This window comes from Sinocyclocheilus anshuiensis, unplaced genomic scaffold (genome assembly GCF_001515605.1).
Source record: "Sinocyclocheilus anshuiensis isolate Anshui unplaced genomic scaffold, SAMN03320099.WGS_v1.1 scaffold152, whole genome shotgun sequence".
Classification (NCBI taxonomy): Eukaryota; Metazoa; Chordata; class Actinopteri; order Cypriniformes; family Cyprinidae; genus Sinocyclocheilus; species Sinocyclocheilus anshuiensis.
In genome coordinates this window covers 132,925-153,836 of record NW_015555781.1, presented here as the reverse complement: position 1 = coordinate 153,836, position 20,912 = coordinate 132,925, and the positions used below count along the sequence as shown (strand labels likewise).

The window sequence follows — 20,912 nt, the reverse complement described above, 5'->3', positions numbered from 1 at the left end:
GTTAATTAAGTGCATCATCCGGTTATTTGAAGTGCACTTTTTCATTTTGGAGTGTTCAGTGAACACACTGCTGACACTATACACATACTACAAAACGGCTTAGAGTAGTGCATAATTACACATCTTTACTGTAGGAATATCAAGCTGTTTCTTAACTGACCATGATCACATTGGATGAAGAAATTTCATTTTATCCTGAATGAATGCATGTGATGTTTGTCTACAAAACCCTTCAATCCCCCTCCAAAAAAATAAAAAAAAGGTAGGCACAAAGAAAACACTGAGATTCATATCTTTTATTTTTTTTTCTGGCATGTAAAGTACAAATAATTAAACAATTCCATGAAAAATCCTCAAGCGTCTTCAGCTGAAATCCCAGTAATAAATATCCTAAACTAAACTGAAAGGTTTATTATTTTTTTTCCCCTTTGCTATGTGTTTGTCTTTGTTTGTTCGTGTTTGGAAGTATGAGATTTTTTATTCGTGACACACAGACACTGAGATCAGGAGTTCTGCTTTTGATCTTTTGTTTTTTATTATTGTTGTTCGTTTGTTTTATTCTGTTATTGTTCTGTTATTCCTGGAAAATGGTTTCAGAAGAACGTTGCTAAGTAACTCTGTGTCCCTCCTAAATTAATTGACACAAAATACAACTGGTTGAGAAACAGAGTGACCACTGACCCCTTTATCTAGCTCAGCGCCTTGCCTGGCCCGTCTCCCCCGCTGCGCTTTCTTCGCCCACGTCTGCTAAACGTTGCACTCTAGCCCTCCCACTGACTGTTTTATTTTCTAGACCACTCTCTCATTTGGTTTCATGGCTGTATGGCAGCGGGTGAGAGGTTTTTGGCGAGGGACGCTGAGCCTAAGGCCTAGCTGCGGGTCCAGACCGTAAACCGGACCGCGCCTCGACCTGCCCTCCCTGCCCCAGGCCTCGCCCCGGGCCCTGACTCGCTATGGGGTTCTGAACGTGGCTGGAAAAACAAGACTGTGATTAGATTAAATAATCAAAAGGTTTTCATTTAACAAGACAAACAAAACACAGGCATTAAAGGCATAACATCTAGCACACAGCATGTATGTTTATACACTTCAATTAGTTTAATATAGCAGTGCATTCTTTGCCTATGAAGAACTTTTCCAAATTGTAATTCTAAAGCAGTTTTTTTTTTGTTGTTTTGTTTTTTTATTTATTTTTTTTAATCTATTTGTTCCCTTTAAAGAAAAACAAAAAGGTGTAACCACATTTTGGCAAAATGAAAAGTATTTAAACTTGCAAATATAATGAAATAAACCATAAATATACACAAAACATACTTTCATACGAGGCAATAATAATAATCATAATAATGATAATAAATAGTTTTTAAGTTAACAATAAGTTAAAACTACAAGCTTAAAGTCGCCCAAATAATACAAGTTCATTGGCGCTATATTGATATTTTTTTCAGTTTAAATTATTTATGTTGCAACAAAAGCTACCACAGACTTTTACAAACACAATTAAACACATTTTGATTGAAAATAAATAATTCTAACTAATTCTAAAACCTGCATACACTGTAAGAACAGCAACTAATTATAAATAATGGAAACAAATACAAGAAATCGTACCCAATAAAAGGAACCAAAACAAAATATTCGACCCACGTGTGTCCTCTATGGCAACATCAACAACACAAATACGCTAAGTTAACGTGTGATTCTGATATGTAAAGTAAATCAATAAATTACAGGAAAAACGATATTCTGAAATCAACATGGGCTAAAACCGATGAAATTTTAGACAGTATTCCATTCACGGTCTTTTAGAATTGCTCTTTTCGCTACCATAGATGGCTGTTTGTTTTAGCTTGCATGGTCAGAGCACTGATAAGGGGGCGGAGGAAGAGATAATGGACATTTTTAGAGACCAGAGCGCTTGGTGCTTGTTTGATTCTCCTAATGAATCTGTTAGTTAACACTTTTTTCATTTTGTTGTTGTTCATTACATTAGATCCTTTCACTATTCTGCAAACCATTTCAGTGTGAGGTTTAATTTCTTTTTTAAAAAATATATATATTTTTTGTTCTCAGTCAATATAAAAACGAAGCACATTGCACTTACTGTTCCATAGGAAAGGTTTGTTATTTTTTTTGTCTTTTTTTTTAATGATTATTATTGTAGTTGCTCAAGCGGTGCAGTAGCCTATGTTTGTTTCCTGCCATTGTCATTGGCTCTCTGAGGGGATGGGGGAGTGGTGTAGCTAAAGAGTTCGTTGGGACACTCAGCCAGAGGGATGATGCTAAAACCTCCCTATGGTCACCAGGTGCACTACAGGGTTGCCCTGGTCACTGTATCTACCCCATCGCTCATTTAGAGAGTGGACCAATCTTTACGTCTAGGATGTTTGTCCCCTTTAGGGCACACCACCGATGAGTTCCAGGATAAGTTGCGTTAGCGTTAGCGAAAGAAAAATGTGTTGCGATGTTAATGTGGTGTAAGCTGAGAGGGGTTAGTTCAAGGTGTATCACAGTTTTGATACAATGGGAATTTTGTTGAAGGCTTAGACACTTTGATATGTGTTGTGTGTAAGTGTAAGTGTATATGTGTGTGCGGTCACACACTTGTTTCCCTTCATCAGTGACAAAGCTAAGATCCCTTGGTTGGTTAGTGCTTGTGCAAAGGAGCAAAATTAGGTGTCGACGATATGATGGTGGAATACAGAAGATATGTGGAGCGGAAATTAAACAAAAACGAAAAAAATCTAGACCGTACAATGATAGACATTTGCTTGTTGTGTTGACATACTGGTGAATATATGGATTATTGTGTGAGAATTGATTACATTGATAAGTGCAGCTACATTATATTATGTCAATTTTCAACTTTTTTTGGTGCACTGAACATGCTGAAGCGTTAAGGTGATTTTTCTTTTTTGTTTTTGCCAATACAAGATGAGATGCTCTGGGTGTTTGATGTGACGCCTTTTCGAGCTTCACTGCACCGCCATTGAAGCAACACTTGATTTTTTTCATCACTTTAGAGAAACGGTAACATCGTTTTTCCTGCGTAATGCATACATGTACCTATCTGCTGATTCTTTTTTAAATGTTTCATATGTTTCTCTCGTTTTTTTTTGTATTTTTGAAAATGAAATGGTTTCACTGCATGTAAGTCTTAGTCCCCAACCCTCCGATCCCCTCCCTTACACCGCAGACTGGCCCTCTCTCCCCAAAGTTGAAAACTCTGAAAATAAAAGCCATGCGGTGTGTCCAAAGATTTCCACGATTTAAGAATCTGTAAAAATGTTGCACAAGGTCTTGTTTTTTCCCCCATAGATATAAAAATATATTAATCTCTAATGTAATCCTTTCAAAGAGATCATTATCCTCTTTGGCTAACACAGCGTTATTTAGAAAAGCAAAATGTCACTTGATTTGAACACACATTTACATCTTTCAGTTCTTTTCTTCATATAATGTGAAGTTTTGCGATTTTACAGCAATGTCTCTCCCCATGGAACAGTTTTCGTTTGTTTTATCGCAGGGCTGTGGACAGCTTGGGCATTGTCTTGTATCTAGGGAATTTTTAATTTATGAGATGAGTATTTAAAAAAAAAAAGATGAATTTTTGTGTAGCTCATGGGGCTGCGACTTGCTTTAAAGGGCCATGAGTACACAAAATTATTATTATTTTTTTTTTTGCTTGATATGTAGTTGTTTAGATATGTAGGGGCTGCTAAAACCTGTTTGGGACAACGAATTATAATGCAATTCTGTTTAGTGAATGGAGCTAAATGTATCTAAGAAGTTATGAAGACCAAGGACGACCAATCCCAGTGGCCCCTGACCTTCATAACAGCTCATTCACTATAAAATGGGCAGCTCAAAGAGCTGACACACAGCCTTTCCTATTCCCGAGCCATTCAAACCTCTTTAAAATGATCTAATATGGTTCTGGATTTTGCAGTCGGCCTTCGTAATTGGTTTGAAAGACTTTCAAAAGAATTCCAAATGCCATCACCATGGGAACACTGTCGAAATGCCCCTAGTTACACAGACAACTGCATGTGGTGGAATTGATTCTAAATTCTAACTATATAAAACTCAGAGTGGAAAGATATGAGGAGATTCTAGGTTGCCATGTTTTGTGATGTTTTGCTATGCCCTCCGGTGGAGGTGCGTATGTGCATGTGCATGTATGTGCGAGTGTCTCTGTGATGAATGTTGTCTTTCAGTGTGCTGAAGTGATGGCCCCCGGGTGACCTCTCGATTTGTGACTACCATCCACACAGTTTGTTCAGTGGCTGTTGGGTTAGATCTCAAGTAAGGTGTGTGTGGTGCCATAAGGCAAGGTTGCAACCAAATGTAGAGCCAGGAAACCGTAATCAAAGTTCTAGAAAATGCTTACATATTTGGCTATTATAACCACTTTAAATGTTGAATATATAGTTATATCATAATATATATACGAGAACACTGTTTTAATAATTTTTCTTTTTAAAAAATCACTGATTCAAAATGCCCAAGTGTAAAAAAGTGACTACATCCTCTGAAGCCAGACAGGAGAGTTACCAGGGCAAGATTTTTAGGTAAATTGCACATATTTGATTTACTTTTTTTCCTTTCATTGACCAGTTCTCTTTCTTTGCTTGAATTAAATTAAATCTCTGCAGACATTCTCTGTCACATTCATTAGACTGTCCCTCCTCATGGATTTCCCCAGCCCAGCCCCGCCTCACAACTCTGCTAATTCAATGCAGGCAAATGTTAGGAAGGACTAGCATGTTGTGTAAAGAGAAAAGAAAAATGACTCTACTCGTGTATTTTTGCTCAAAACAACTAAACGTGTGTGTGTGTGTGTGTGTCGAATGTGTGTTAGAGAGAGACTCAGTCCAGGCCCATGTAGAGTGAATGTACAGGGAGCTCAGTAGCTCCCCCTGCATGTTAAAGAGCAGTAGTGACTAGGCCTTCCTTCAAGCCTTGTGCTGCTTGCTGGTCTTGAAAGAGACCTGCAGCACGCGGTCGCCCAGGCGGTAGCCGTTGAGGCTGGCGATAGCCATGGCTGCCTCGTCGTAGTTGGTCATGGTGACAAAGCCAAAGCCCTTACATTTGTTGGTGGTGAAGTCACGGATGACCTTGACGTTTGTGACGGCGCCAAATGGCCCGAAGAGCTGCCACAGGACGCTTTCGTCGGCTTCTGGGGACAGGTTGTAGACGAAGATGCACCAGCCGGCTCCGGTGGGTCCGGTCAAGTTGACGCCGGCTAGACTGGTCATGCTGTCAATGGTTATAGGGGAGAATCTGGGGAGGAAAGAAGGAGAGCTACCATGGGTGTCATTCTGAAGTTCAGCACAGCGTGCTTCTCATTACCACATGTTCCTGCCATTTTTGTCTCTTTGAGGACCGGACACTCGATCTCCACAGCCTTAAGTAGGTAAGAAAATGGGCAACTATTGTATTAACTAGGATGACCAAGCCAAACTCTAGTCCCTGTTTGAAATAGGACACAGAATTCACAATGTCCAACAAAATCACGATACTTAGCAAAACAGAAACCTAGAGAGGGATGAAGGCAAATCAGAAACAAATCAACGGAAAATTGGAACGAACAGAGGAGACGCAAAAGGAATCTTGTATGTCCATGCTGGTGGAAAAAAGACATTAACGCAACCAAAACTGAAAAAAATAAATAATGTTAGTTCAATACAGAAATACATACAAATCAGTTCAATCAAGGAATCAACCAAAAGAACAAAAAGTTTCAACAAAGCCATGCCAGAATGTCCTGCTGTGATATCAGCTACATCAATCTACTCTACTGAAACAAGTGTTTTCTCAAATCTCATCTGTAATGTTAATGCTTAAGTCAGCAGGTGGTATTCCGGGTACTTTGTTTGAGCTTGTTTAGGCATGGATGCTTTTGAAAGGACACCTTTTTTCGGAAATTACCTCTTGACTCCGTAGCTGGCGTTTAGTAAATTGTCGAGTCTGCAATGCAAGAGGGAGAGTGACGGAGGTGAAGATATTAGTTGCAAGATCCAACAACAAGAGCAAAGCGTTTTCAAGCAGCCACTTCAGCCACCAGGGGGAGCTCTTTACTGGGCACTGCATCCACCAATCAGCAGGCAGCGGCTCGCCCAATGCAATGCTTACAGAGCCCTCAGGCGATGGATTGAGAGTACTGCGATGAATGCTTGTGAATGCATCCATGCCATGACTGAGTCACATGCAGTGTTTTATCTCTAAGCAGGGCAGTTCTTTTAAAAATGTACGCACTGTCTCAGTTAGACCCGTTGGGATTTGTCGAAATCCCCCTGATGGCGTGAACGTGAAAACCGGCAGAGGAAGAGTAGGGAGTGGCAGGGGTGAGGGGTGAGGGCTGCAGGTGGGAGCAGTACCTGAAGCGCTGAGTCTGGTGGTGCAGAGGGCCTGTGAAGCGGCGAGCAGCTGTCTGGTAAAGCTGGGTAAGCAAGGCCTGTCCCGTCTTCTGACTGGGGTTGTTGGCGAACTTCACGGTGATGGGCTCGGCGGCGCCCAGCGGCTTTTGACCATTCAGGCCTTTGATGGCTTCCTCGGCCTCATTTCTTTTGTCGAACCGAATGAAGCCTACTCCGCGCGATATACCTGCTCCAGACAGAAAGCAAGGCAATGTTAGCACCGTCACACAAATGAATGGCAGATAAGTGAGTTATGTGGTCACAGGGTTAAACCAGACTAGATACTTTAGTACTTTATGATCTACTTTACAAAGTAGACAAAAATTATAACTATTTTCAATGCAAACCATTTTATTTCCATACTGTAACACATTTCTCAGCGAAGCGGGATTTGATTTTATGCATTGGGAAGTTGGCTTTTGATTAACACAATGTTATTAATATCAATGAAAAAGGACAAATGGTTTTTGACATTTAGATTTTTTTTTATTCAAATGCACAGATGAATAATGCATACTTGTATATTTAAATATAAATTTTTATTCTTTAATTTAAAATTTTTTTGAGGTTGTAGTTTTAATTTTAATTTGATCTGCCTTGTATTTTTTATTTAATTCATTTTATCCATTTAATCCCTTTATCTCCAAAGGATTTGTGGTTTTGCTCATAATGTTTATCCATCCATCCATCCATCCATCCATCCATCCATCCAAATTAAAATATAAAATATAAAAAACTTTTATTTAAGCTAGTTGCCAGGAAAACATTTATCATTTTCATTTAGTTTAACCTAACATACCAAAATAACTGAAACTAAAATTAATACAAAATATATAGTCATATTTAAAAAATAATAATAACATATACATAAATTATTACTAAAACTGTGACTGAAATTAAATTAATTCAAAATATCAAAATAAAACTGCCAGGAATGTGCATTAAAAATTAAAAAAAAGAAAATAAAAAAAAGAAAAGGGGGGTCCATTTTGGTTTCATGTTGACTGTGAAGCATTTTTTTTTGTTGCTATTTTGCATCACATCCAGAGCTTTAATTAGATTTTTAATCCTCCCCCAGGGTGCCTACGCTGTTTGTGGAAGTGAGGTAACGTTTACCTGTGACCTGGTCTACCAGGATGCGTGAGGTGATGATCCTTCCATACTGGGAAAACAACTGCTCCATGTCTTTCTGACTCATGGATTTGGGCAGCCCGCTCACGTACAGGTTGGCATCGCGTATAGAAGCTGAGCTTGGTCTGGCATAGGACACCTACATCGCGCGCACACACACACAAAACAACGAGCTGCAGTTTAGGATTTCTTTTAATAGAAATATTAAGAAGCATGCATCAAGACAGCTGTGACAATCCTAAAACTCCCAGCAGTGCAAACTTTCAAGTGTAGTCGAAGCAGATATGTCACAGCACTGCCACACTCAAAGGAGAGACATCCGCCCACTCTCTCTCATCCCTCCTTCCTTGAAATCCACGTCTCTTATGCGCACTTCACTCGAACCAAACCCGGTTCCCTTATTAAACGCTACTTCAGCTTCACTCTGCTCCTGACAGCAGAAACACGAACCCACTCTCACATTCACCCCCCAGATCCATCGACACCCTCTGTGCTGATTTGAGACCAGCTCCCTCAGGGAGTCATGAGGAAAATTTGATATCATGGGCTGTTATTCTAGCTGTGATTTTCCACAAGACAGCAGTATTTAGAACCTGTTCCGCTTTGGGACGTGTCATGTAATATCAAGTCCAATTAGGCATTTGTTTTGACGTTCAAATATTGATCTCATTTTTATATTCCCTTCTATATTTCCTAAAAATCCCCCACCAAGACGTCTTGGTTGTATTTGAGATGCGAACAGATTTTTCTCATAAAATACGTATATTTATGAGTTTCTGGTTGAAAGGGGCTGACTTTGATTGATGGTGTCAGTGTGCGCGCATGTGGTTTTTTGAGAAAAAGAGATTGGCCCCTCCTTCTCTTCCATCTCTCCTTTGTGTTCTCTCTCAAGGGGAAACTGCTCCTCTGGCAACCAGCGAATCAAGTAAACAGATTACAAGATGTCCAGCGTCCCTGACAACTCCCCAACACATGTCCTCACAAAATACCCCATGAAAAAAAAACCAAACAAAGCAAATAAAATAAAAAAGCACAATACCAATTCATGCTAATGGAAATGTGACGCACTCACTTTCTGAAAAGTCTGGAATATTCTAGTATGATTGTTTCTGTTCAACAGTATTACACATACAATTAATACTTCTCATTTATACATGGGCATGTTTTATCTAGAACTTAAATTTGTATTATTTAATTTATTTTTTATTTGTGATCTATAATTGATTTACCTTTATATTGCATATATAATATATACATTATATATTTTTCAAACAAATTATATTGCCATGTAATCTTAGTCTTTTTACAATTTTTTTACAATTCACAAATACACTTTTTATGTATATAGAATTGAATCAACTTTATATACATAATAATATAATATAATGTACTTTTTGTTGTTTTTCTTAACATTTATAGTGACTTATAGCCTTTTCCCCAATACTAATTACTAGTAATAATGTAATATAATATATATTGTATTTTTTTTGTATTGCCATATAGTCTTAGTCTTTTTACCAATGTTCTTTTTTTTATACTTATTTACTAATATATTGTTTTAATATATAATTTAATTAACTTTATATTGCATATATAATACAATACGTACTTTTTATAATTTTTCTAAACATTTATAGCACCATATAGCCTTATACTCTTTTTTACCAATACTCTTTTTTTTACTAGTTTTACATATATTTATATAATTTAAATAAATTATAAATAGAGAAGAAAGAATTTATTTCTGTCTGTAACCTTTTTTTTCAATAATGGGCTCTATAACAAAGCATTTCATTTCATTTTTTTCAACACACATTGGCATATTTGAATCTGATGACCTTTATGTAAGCGATTACAAAAAAAAAAAAAAAAAAAGTTAAGCAAGTAAACTTGTTTTTATCATAAACAAGAGTCTATTTTAAATGTGTTCAAGCCATTTTATGACGCCCAACCAAGTTATTGCATGTTTCGCCATGAGACCTTGGCAGAATGATGTGTTTTTCCACCATATGTGTGTTTGTGTCTTGCAGGCCAGTATGACTAAGCAGCGGTATTGTTGAGGTAGGGGTGTAATTGTGCAGTGAGTGGGTGAGTGTACAGCAGAGACTAGAGGGGGGAGATGTATTGGAGGGATGGGCTGCTGCCCCATAATTAACCCTCTCCCTGTCTCTCCCACAGTACAGATGGTGCCTGCAGCCCAAATGGCCCCTAATCCTGTCATTGGCATTTGGCTCTTTCCTAGCCTTTGCTCCTGCACCCCGTCTCCCTCCCTCGCTCACGCCCTCCCTTCCATCCTCGCTATCGGCTCTCTACCTTTATAACAATGCTGTATTGACATGGAAAATATGACATTTGCCCAGCTTAAGGATTTGAGGGCAGTGGGCACACGAACGTTGAATGTCAGAGAACAGTGGCAAAGCTGGATGAATGCACTGAACAAACAAGACGATTAGGACAATAGCAGTCGGACTCTGTGTTGTTAAAATAACTATGCCAATAATGTTTGCCCATGGACTGCAGTCATTATTCACCAAATAACTGTGTTACGGTTTCAAATTAGACTAGGGAATGAAACTGCTCTGATATGAAACATGGTCATCTTGGCCTATCATATGATTTACATGCATATCCCCAATATAAGCACATGCAAACCTACGCTAAGTCTGCTAAAGCTGCTTAACTGCTGATTCTTGCCTTGGCTTTGATGTGTGGTGATCAGGTGGAGGAGCAGACCGACTGTTTAATCACTCGCTTTCAGAAGCCCAGGCAGACCTTTCCCCACCCCAAAACCCAGCTGAATTGGGGACAAAGAAGGCCCTAATTAGCCAAGATTGAAGGCAGATGGGGCTCTCCGTGTTGACCTCCAAGCCTCACATTGCGTCTCCCTAATTACATTTCCATCACAATCACCTCTGTGCACAACCCTTTGCTTTCTGACCTCCACTTTCTCTTTTCTTTTGCTCCTTTTGTCCCCACCACCAATTCCTCCCCTGCCCCTCCCATTCTCCCCCCCTCCTGCTGTCACGTCTGTTTTGGGCTCTGCTTTATTTCTCTACTTCCTCCCCATCGAGTGATTGAAGAGCGTGGGCTTCATGAGCTTCTCTTACCTTGATTGTTTTGGTCTGCAGTTTGAGACCGTTAAGCGTGTTGATGGCCTTGTCGGCATCGTTAGGATCCACATAGTTTACGAAGCCATAGCCCAAACTCTGGCCTGCAATAATATGAACGAGAACGCATTGGAAAAGGGTGCTTTAATGCTAATATTCGTTACAGAATCAAGACAAAATCACATGGTTACCTGTAATCTTGTCTCTGACTAATTTGCAGGACTCGATTTCTCCGATACTGCCGAAAAGGCTCTTGAACTCCTCCTGGGTCATGTTTTGAGGCAGGTAGTTGACGATCAGGTTGGTTTTGCTGTCGTCTGTGGCGCCATTAGTGCTAATGACAGGGCCGTTAGGCAGGCTGGTTCCGCTCGGACCATTGGACACCTGAGTTTCCATGGTGCTAATTATCTGCAGGTGGAAAAATGACAAATTACACTAAGATGGTGTAGTTTGGATGAAAACGCATAATTTGAGGGGCGTAATGCTTTGCATCCTGGATGAGAGGTTAAAAATCAATGCGTCTGAGTGGTAGAGGGCCGGAGGAGAACAATATCCCACCTCCCCTCCTCCTCTGACCTCCTCCCTCACTTCAACTCTCTCCATCAGCCCCTGGCCCTGCAGATGTCACAGTCCTTTCACTCTTTCCCAGCCCCCTTTATGCTATCCAGGGTCAAACAGCGTTACATCACAAGCCTCCAAGAGGATGGGCATGAAAGTACACATAAATGCTAGCACTAATTTGTTAAAATTTCCTTTTAAGAAAATGCAGTTCAGACAAATAAAGATCAGAAGATGGCGTTGGCACCTTGTTTATGTGAAAAGCGTGAGTGTGCGTGTGTGTCTGGGTCTTCGGTTCATCCGTGTTGCTGTGGAGCGCAACATGATGCTTAATTTGGCCTATAGGGGATTTTCAAAGAGCAGATGTATGCAGGTTGTAGACGCTACTTCAGTCTTTAACGGTCCCTTTCTGTCACAACGCACGACTGGAGTTCTCAAAGCCATTGCTCTGCACCGTACCAAAAGCAATCTGTCATTTTTATCTCTTTTGTAATTTTTTTTTCTTTGTATTTTTCCCAAGGCTGCTACTCTCCAGAATTTACAAATTGGCGTATGTAATGTATGTTCATGTATTAGTCATCCTTATTTGACTGAAAGCACTCTTTCCCCAGAACGGCCCCTGGGGTGGAACAGGGTGTCTCACCAACTTAATTAACAATGCATCCGTGATCTTTTTGTTGGAGTCCCACGATCAACAGGCAGAATGATATGCTACAAGTGTCGCTCTTTGTTTTTATGATCCTTCCAGGAATGTAATTGGAAATACATGAAATTGTATCTGATATCTAATTAAGCACTTTATTTAAAAATTTACGTTCAGTTGCACAGGAGAATTTATAGTAGTGTGGGAAGTCTGATCCTTTGTTCTCCCTTCAGTATTGCCTCTTACTCTCATCTCTCTGTAATGCTCTGTCTCTTCAGTGGAATGATTTATTCTTGCCTTGAGCCCTACCTCTAACCAGGTTGCCCAGGTAACAGCAGCTTGACGACTGTTGCTATTGGCTGGCTTCTTGACTTTTAGCAAACCTCGCATGTATGTGTGCATGTTCGAGCACTCGGTTAAAATCACTTTTTGTCTTGCATTAATAAAATAAGCTTTCGGGGCAGCCAGAATTTATATCTCAGCCAAATTGACACTGACAAGGAGAAAGCTCAGAGAGCTGAGTTATTAAAGCACTGCAAACATGGATCTAGGCAAAACTGACAATTTCACTGTCACCCGAGCAGGAATTTCCAAGAAAAGTGTGTTCGTTTGATCACAAATGGCAATAAAATGGCATCTTTTGCTTGGGCAGTAGCCCATAGCCTGTATAGCCTGGGAAATATCATACTCAAACCTACTCAAACAAGCACTGTCTACGCGTTGACACAAACAGAGTGAGTCTTGACACAAAGTGACAGGATCAGGGCAAATGTGATTCGTGAACTGAAGTAAACCTCCCTATGGCAAGCTACCCATCCTCAGCGATGAATGTAGTGAGTTACACAACGCACAGGCTCTTCGGCCACACAGACTGACACGTACACTATCTTACAGCCCAGATACTGGCACCAGCACAGCAGAGGTAGAGGTGGAAGAGCACTTCATCCCAAAATACATGACTCACAGAGACAGGCGAGAGACTGCTTACTGCTGGAGTTCCTTCCACTGCACTGCTTAAACATCACACACCTTATCAACTGTCCCTGAATGTACGCTATTAAAAATAGGCCTTACGAAACAAAATGTGGCCACAGAGCGGGCTTTGACATTCCCGTCCCAGCCTGTACTTTTCTATTTCTAGGAGAGTTCTCCCTTAATATTTAATGCACTGCATCAGCACCGCCTACACAAGGGTCCAGACTCACACGCAAACAAGAGCCCTGCATCTCATACGCAAAATCTCATATCAGCGCGCTGATAAGGATAAATGACTGCAAAGATTCCTCTTAGTGAGTCTGTAATTAGAGTCTGCAGAAATGATCGTCAAGCCTTGTCAAACTTTTTTTTGGTTTGTTTGTTTTAGAAAATTGTCCTGTTGAATGTCACAATATACAAATGTAAGAAAAAACATAGCTATATTATAGAAAAGCCACATGGTATAGCTGCCGTCATTTTTTTTTTCTTGATGAGACTGACTTCAATAAAAATGTAGATGACTTTAAAATATTACAATAAATTAAAATACATTTACTATGTTAAACGCATCATGCCAGATAATGCTTTTTAAAAAACAGGCCTGAAAGCAGCATGAGATCAAAAGCAATCAGACTGTGAAGACTATCGGTTCACGTCACTTCCTTAATGTCCCTGTGCAGTGAGGGAGCCATTTTCTTAAAATAAACACAGCCTCGCACAAGATCCAGCGAGGTAAACAAATAAAGCATCAGGCTGATCTAATCTGTAGCTGTATGTAACATGTCAACATTAATTTGCAGACTGCCATTGTAGCGATTCCCAGCATGATCTGTAAACGTTGGAAAATTAATCTGTGCTCGTGACATTTCTGACGCCTAATGCAGACTTTAATTTTATCATTTGTAATTCATAAACGCACGTGTCTGGACGGGCCTCCTGACTGAAAAGGGAATGTTGGATTGCCAATAGGCTGTTTCAGTAACAGATTACAGGATTATCCTAAACAAAAGGCATTAGCCACACTCTCACTGCAGTTTAAGGGATCACAGTGGCAGCTGTAAAACAACAGGACACAAGTCAAAACGGAACGGATAAACCCTTTCTTTGTTATTTAATTTTGTCGGTGAATTGGGTTAATTTCACTCGTGAAAAAATCTGCAGCGCGAAAGATAATTGATTTATCACGCGAATACAACAAGTCTCTCTTGTATTTCCCCAAATAGCGTTGTTTTATTTAAAAAGTATTTATTTTTGTATTTTTTTGCCATTTTATGTAAATTATTATAAGCCTACAAGAACGCCAGAAACGTTTAACGGGAGAAAAAAAAGGCGCCAGCAGTAGGCTATTCCGGTAGGCTATTCCTGTTCGGTCGCTATCCAGAGTGCTGAATTCGGGAGTGGCTCAACATGCACAACTACCTACAAAATATCCTTGGTGCCGCGGGCTCCGTTTTATCAAGTGGGCATTAAGCTCTTGATGTCGTCTTCACAAATAAACACGTTTACGAATCGTTTGAACTCGTTATCCTCTCGTCCTTTGATTGGACAAGTGCGCGTGTGCTCTGTGGGCATTCACAAATCCGAGCTCCTTTTTGCTGAATAAACAAACGTATTGACAAGAGCGAACAAAAGAGCCACCCGTTCCTCCTCTACAGAGACCATGGCAGCACTATGAATATTAATGTAAACAGTAGCGCTTTGTGTCGAGGACAGAGGCTGCGGGACTCTCCGGGAACAATGAACATTGCAACTGTCTTCACTTTTACTCTATTCTACAAGACCATTTAAAAATAATAATAATTACAATAATAGCAACCATAATTAAAAAATGTACATTTAAATAATGTCATCGAGGAAATGCCTCTAGCTAATTAATAACAACTGCATATCTAACAACGGTATAATATTCCGTTCTAGGTAGTTGACAGTTTCTTTTTCTTAACCGAAATCCATACTTAAATGGCCTGGTCTTAATATTTAGCAGTTATAATTTGATTATTATTGTCTGTAAAATTAGTTTCTGTACTGCACCTGTTCAAAATAATCACCGTTTAAATTCACAATAGACGAGGCCTGGTGATCCTTTAACGTGCGCAACGGCCTGACCGTATACAAGTTACTGTCAAACGTGTTTGTTTTTTTGTTTTAACGCCGTCTTATTCTTTAATTGGCAACCCTCTTTATTCACAATTAATGACGAGCTCGTGTGTTCAGACGGTTGTGTTGTGTTGTGCTGTGTATCGTTGTGATGTCCTTGTCCTTGAATTGCGTATTCGCGCCTGGAGAAGGTTATCTGACTCAACGGTTTTATGAGCTTGGCACTGCGGTAGAGGCTCGTGCTCACGGAGGACTGCGGAACAACACGCCGAAGGAAGGGCCCGTCATTCATTCATCACACCATCGACTGAGACTTCAAATGAAAGAGAAGCGCGTCGTTTCGTATCGCCGTTTGTTTGAGGTCAGTCTAAAACAAGGCAGGCTGTCCTTCACAGCAGACGAATAAATATATTTGTCAGCACCAGAGGCCTCTAACCTCAAACGCAAAATGCTGTGTGGCTGCCAAAGGTTTAGTGTCATTTTCAAAAAGTGTTCAAATGAATTATTACTAAACGAGTCGCCATTATAACGAATCCAGCGTTTAGTATCATCAAGAGTGATACTAAACGCCTCTTTCGGACAAGAAACAAAGACGGTCATCCTGACAATACTACGCGTCATGTAGAGCAGACCTGAAGAATTTAACGTCATTAATTAATCTTAACATTTTAAACAGTCGCCCGCGGGTCCGTTTCAAATACCTGTTTGTATTCAAATAAGCTGTTCTGTAAATGTTTTCACCCAGAAAACTGTACGTGGAGATGGTGATTCTGTGCGAGTGCCAGCATCGCTGTCTTCTTTTAGAGAAGACACGCCCAAAACGCTTTCCCTCAAGGCCTTTGTATTCCCCTCCTATTGCTTATTTACACTCTCGGTGTGTTTATATTTTTGGAGAGGAAAAGGAAAAAGCGCAACTCGCTAAGATATCGCTAGAAATGTGTGATATTTAGCCTTTCCCATACATCACATGACTTCTCACCTTTTCCTCTCTCGCGGTCTCTAATATAGCGTCCCAAGCCTTAGGAATTTCGTCCTGCCTGATTCAATCCAAACCAAGGGATGCATAATATCTCCCCTCCCCCTCTGAGTGACTCGACCCTTTTATTTGCCTTTGCTCTCGATGGGCTCTCAGCCTCCGAGGCATCGTGTTTTGTCTCCGAGATTCAGTCTCGAGCATCCTTTCCGAGCGAGGCATGTGCCTTCTTACGCCCTTCTGCCTCCGCCGCACCTCAGCTATTTCTGAGGAATTCCTCAGCGCTCTTTGTTAACAATGGCTAATTATCGCTTGAATGCGTTTAATTAGCGCATGTAGGAATAAATGTATGTTGCGAAGGGTTTTACGTATTGCGATTTGTGACGAGTACGGCAGGAGAAAGCATTGTTTTGATTCTCTTCAGAAAGCCAAGCGAGCTCGTCTGTAGCGATGCTCATGCATGCCTGTATCACATTACTTATACCCTGGGCTAATCGTTCATCTTGTTTACGGAATTAGATGTGCCAGTATGTTTGACCAAATGCTGTGTGTATGTTTTGGCTAGCTTGTATTTAAATACCCTATATTTTAAGTGTTAAAATTTATTTTGTGGTGATGCTGTTATTGTTTGTCATGAGATTAGGGTACCGAAAAAGGGTTATACTTACAGTAACCATTCTTGATGTACAAAGATGATAGTGATCTAGGTCCTTCAATTCGCAGGTCTTCAGGCCGTCTTGCAGATATTACGCCGTGGCGTGGCTCGAGAATCGCAAATGTCAGTTTCCAAACGAAAAGAAAAAAAAAGAAAAAGGAAAAACGACAGTCTTCGGCAGGAAAGCTCAGCCCGTGCGATTGTAGGTTTCCTCAGCAGTGTGAAAAAGAGGAGAAGGGGGTTTTCTTCAGGACGATGATGAGAGAGAGATTTCTCTCCGCGTGGCGTGGGCGATGGTTCAGAAAAAAAGAGAAGCAGTGATCCTCAGTAGGGTGTGTCCAGGGGAGGGTGTTGTGGTTCTGCTGTTGTGTATTTCCCAGCTCCTCGCAGGCTCCTTCTGTGTCTCTGCTGCAATGTTCTTCTTTTATGTGTCCTTCTGGCTGGCAGAGCTTGCTGCTGATTGGCTAATTGTGCAGGGAGGGTACTACATGGCAGCCATTGCAATGCGCTCCTCTCCCATTATCCCCTTCAGGAGAGATCACCGAGAGCCCCCCGTCCCTCCACCCTCCACCATCTCTCCACTCTTCCTTTTGCCCTCCCTTTCTTCCAGCCGCCACCCCCCCAACACTCATGCAGCGCTGAGTGAATAGAGCTCCACCTGCACTCCGAACAGATGGGTGCAGAAAAAGACAGGAGCCATGCTTTCTCCTTCTCTTTACCCCTCACTCTATCTCTCTCATCCCCTTACTCAAGCCTCGTTTTTCTCCTTTCTTGATTATTTGTCCTTGCAGCGCAGCTCTTCTTCACAAATTCCATCTTCTCAGTCTGACGCGTTGCATTTCTAAGAATGCCGTGAATGAGTCCGGCGTTTGTTCACAGGCAGAATGGCTGTGCGAAGGCATTACTGTGTGAAGGTCATAACACAGCCCACTGTTTGAATACCTGCCCGTACTTATTCAACCATATTATCATGTCAGGTGTGTGTTGAATGCGTATGTTACATAATCACACACAGGCCAATGCTTACAATATGGATTAAGACATCATTTTGGTTGTCAATGTCATATAGATGTCATGCATTATTAATGTTGTTGTATAATGTCATTGACATAATGTCCAGCGACACCTAAAATCAGAGACTTGAGAATGAATGCACATGTCTGCTTATTGTTGCTCATTGGAGCTGATATTAAACATCGACACACACTGATTGCAGCGGTTGTTATCTCAAGCTCCCTTCCCCCCGTTTCCAGTCTCAGGGAGTGGGTAGAGCTCACTGAGACAGGCTGTTTGGTCTCATCTATAATGCATCTCCTGCCCCAGGACTTGATGTGTGACAAATGACCTATTTCTGCACAGACCCCCACAGGGCCTTGACCTGAGGGAGCGCGCTCGGTGTATCTCTGTTACACGGATGTCGTTGGCACTTTCATAGGTGCGAGTCTCCAATGGGTGAAGTTGGAGGAGATGGTTGCAGAGCATGTAGGCTTATGGAAATGTACGCTTTAGCCGATGAGGTGTGAGGGGGATGTCATTCCCACAAGAGGATGTGTTTATTTTAGTCTGTTTATGTGCGCGCTGGAGACCACAGGTCACTGAAACTCACATACATCCGCATCGGCCTTGGGTGACCTTGTGGAAGTGGAGCGCTGTGTGTGCGCGCGTCTTCAGCAGAAGTTCTCTGTGATTATGCAGATTGTAGACAGTCACAGCACAGGTATCAGGCATCAGGAGTCAGAGAGGTACAGAGTGGGTGGTATTGTCGTTGGCGGGCAAATGCACTATAATGCAGATCAGAAAAACAGCATTTTCTCGACGTGTCTACTCTGAGTAATATACACAATTATATATATTTTGGCTGATGAGTTCTTAGGAGATCATTGGAGATGGGCGAGTGGGCAGATGTGTTCAAACTTGTTAACCTTTTGATCATCTCGAGAGCGCCGATTGTTGTGCATTTCTGGGTTCGGGTTAACAGTGAAGGCCAAGCATTCTCTGGTAATCTTGACTCAATCGGGTGCTCTGGAATGGATGGCAATGTGACTGCGACCAGTGTTATTTTAGTATAATTTATTAAGATTTTGAACTCGTTTTTATTTGTATATTTTCTGCTTGCATTTTAATTTGAGCCAAAGCAATAATCCATCCAAAAATGATCATTCTGTCATTCATTATGTCATTTGAATCCTGTATGACTGACTTTCTTTCTGTGGAACATAAAAGTTGTTTTAGTAAATGTTGGTAAACAAATGGTTTCGGGTCCCACTGTATAGAAATAAAAATACTATGGAAGTCAATGGGAACCAAAACTGTTTGGTTACTGACACTTTTCAAAATATCTTCTTTTGTGTTTCATAGAAGAAAGAAAGTCATACAGGTTTGAAATGACATGAGGGTGAGTGAGTAAATGGTGACAAGTTTAAAAATTTTATGTGGAATATTTCTTCAGAGATTTAGTAATTTTGTTGTGTGTTTTTGTCATTTATATATAGTTTTTATTCATTTTATTTCAGTTTTAGTCTTAGTTATTTTAGTACATCACGTTAAACTAAATGAAAATGAGAAATGTTGCCTTGGCAACTAGCTGAAATAAAATAAGTTTTCTATATTCTATTTCAGTTCAAGTTTGTTTTATTTCAAGTAACATAATGGTTTTAGTTTTAGTATAATAACCCTGGCTGTGAAACATCCTGACCTTCGTCCTCCTCTGTCATGCTCTCTTTCACTTTCAGTTCTTCCTCCTCTCGGTTCTTGTCCCGTATCTCTACCCCAGTCAGATTCTGAGTGTGGGCCCTGTCTGATATTTTACATAATTGCCTTACATAAGTAGCCAGCTCAGCTCAGAGCTTGGATGATATTAGTGGCGATGAATATTGCATGAGGAAGGCACTCGTTAAGCGTTAATAAGAGGATAGAGATGGGCCCCGCTGTCACTCTGTCTTAACCCCACCCACTCTGTCAAGTCGCGACCGAGTGAGGGGGAAAGTCTTCGCCATTAAAGGTGCGGGTGTTGTTTTCTGCTTTGTGAGCTGAATGAAAGCAGCACTTGTGGCACAAAGAGCCCAGGTCTGTTAGCTGCCTACGGTTCCACACGCACCCCGTTCACACTTAGCTTGAATAAACCGGCTTAATTGCAGAGGCTCATTAGGGGTCTTTGCTGGCAGCAGGGCAGCTGAGTCCAGCCCGTGGGTAAGAGGGCATCATCTGAAGCACCTATTCACCACCCTGATTCAGAGGATCAAGCATGGCAGTTGCTTGAAACTCTTTCAGTAATTTCACTGATGATTTTTAATGTTCAGGAGCTCCTCCAGAAGAGCTGATTAAGAGACTGGCGCTTTTGTCCCTCATGGCATTACAGCATAAGAGACTCTAAGGCTCTCTATTGCTCTTTCAATTATCATTGAACTTAGTCATTTTTTTATGGCCATCCAAACGTGGCTGTTGTGGAGATCGCTGGTGGATGAAACGGGCAACTATGCACTTGTTTTTTTTATCTAATAACTCAAAAATGTCTGTTTTACATTTGCAAATTGTGGATTTACATTTATGGGAAGAAAGCATGTTATGATCGCACTGAATCTACTTAGCACTAGTGCAGGAGATTATGATTGTGTGAAACAGATGTGTTCCATTGCTGCAGCTAGTGTTATTCCCCTTATTATGGTCTGAGGTAACGGATTAGAATGGCTCAAATGTCTGTGCTAAAGAAGATTTTTCCTGGATTCATATTTTCAATTGGCAGTATTTTAAAATAGCTTCTATAGAGCTTGTAATGTTATTCCTTACCTTAAAATGTATTCATTACCATATGCAAATGAAAATATACGTGTACAACATTATACTGTATACTGTACATTATACTGTAAAACATTACTGTACACCATCCATCCGTCTTTAGTATTCGCTTTCTGGATCTATATTTTTAATTGAAATATTTTTATATGATTTAATTTAAATAAAATGTGAAACATGCTACTACTTCGAAAGGTGTGAATTAAAATAAAATAAAACTATGTAAAAATGTAATAAATATATTGCATTAATATTGTTATCATTATGCTGTACAATAGCTGAATTAGTGATATTAACACACAAAATAAATAAACCTGTATTCATTTAACAATGATAATGCAAATTAAAATAAATTTAAAAATGTAATAATATGTAATATATTAATATTGTTATCACCATGCTATACTACTTGAGCTAGGGACATTAACTATAATATATAATAAGTACATATATAATCCTTTAAATTAAATTAATGTATTCTTTTACCCAATATAAAAATGTATAGTTAGTGAGTTAATACTAATAGATACTATAAATTATTAAGTAATTAGATGTAAGATAT

General features: G+C 40.2%; 1 protein-coding gene across 7 annotated transcripts; it reads right to left on the bottom strand.

The window, feature by feature from the left end:
• Nucleotides 1-1,199: 1,199 nt before the first annotated feature.
• Nucleotides 1,200-16,800, bottom strand: LOC107674672 (ELAV-like protein 3). 7 transcript variants are annotated; one of them, XM_016468727.1, is made up of 7 exons: nt 16,572-16,800; nt 10,849-11,065; nt 10,658-10,761; nt 7,536-7,689; nt 6,381-6,609; nt 5,932-5,970; nt 1,200-5,304 (listed from the first exon to the last, which is right to left on the bottom strand). In XM_016468727.1, the coding sequence occupies exons 1-7, from the start codon at nt 16,578-16,580 to the stop codon at nt 4,956-4,958; spliced, it is 1,101 nt and encodes a 366-aa protein (XP_016324213.1). In that variant the 5' UTR covers nt 16,581-16,800; the 3' UTR covers nt 1,200-4,955. The 7 variants fall into 7 exon arrangements, with proteins under 7 accessions (XP_016324213.1, XP_016324215.1, XP_016324214.1 ...); XM_016468729.1 differs by having other exon boundaries at nt 1,200-5,283; XM_016468728.1 differs by having other exon boundaries at nt 6,381-6,606.
• Between the last annotated feature and the right edge of the window lie 4,112 nt (nt 16,801-20,912).

Excerpts from the sequence above, each read along its gene's own strand:
- LOC107674672 (XM_016468727.1), bottom strand. Across the intron at positions 7,690-10,657 it reads TGCAGACCAAAACAATCAAG|GTGTCCTATGCCAGACCAAG; the intron begins GTAAGAGAAGCT and ends CGCGCGATGTAG. Across the intron at positions 5,305-5,931 it reads GCCAGCTACGGAGTCAAGAG|CTCTCCTTCTTTCCTCCCCA; the intron begins GTAATTTCCGAA and ends CACCCATGGTAG.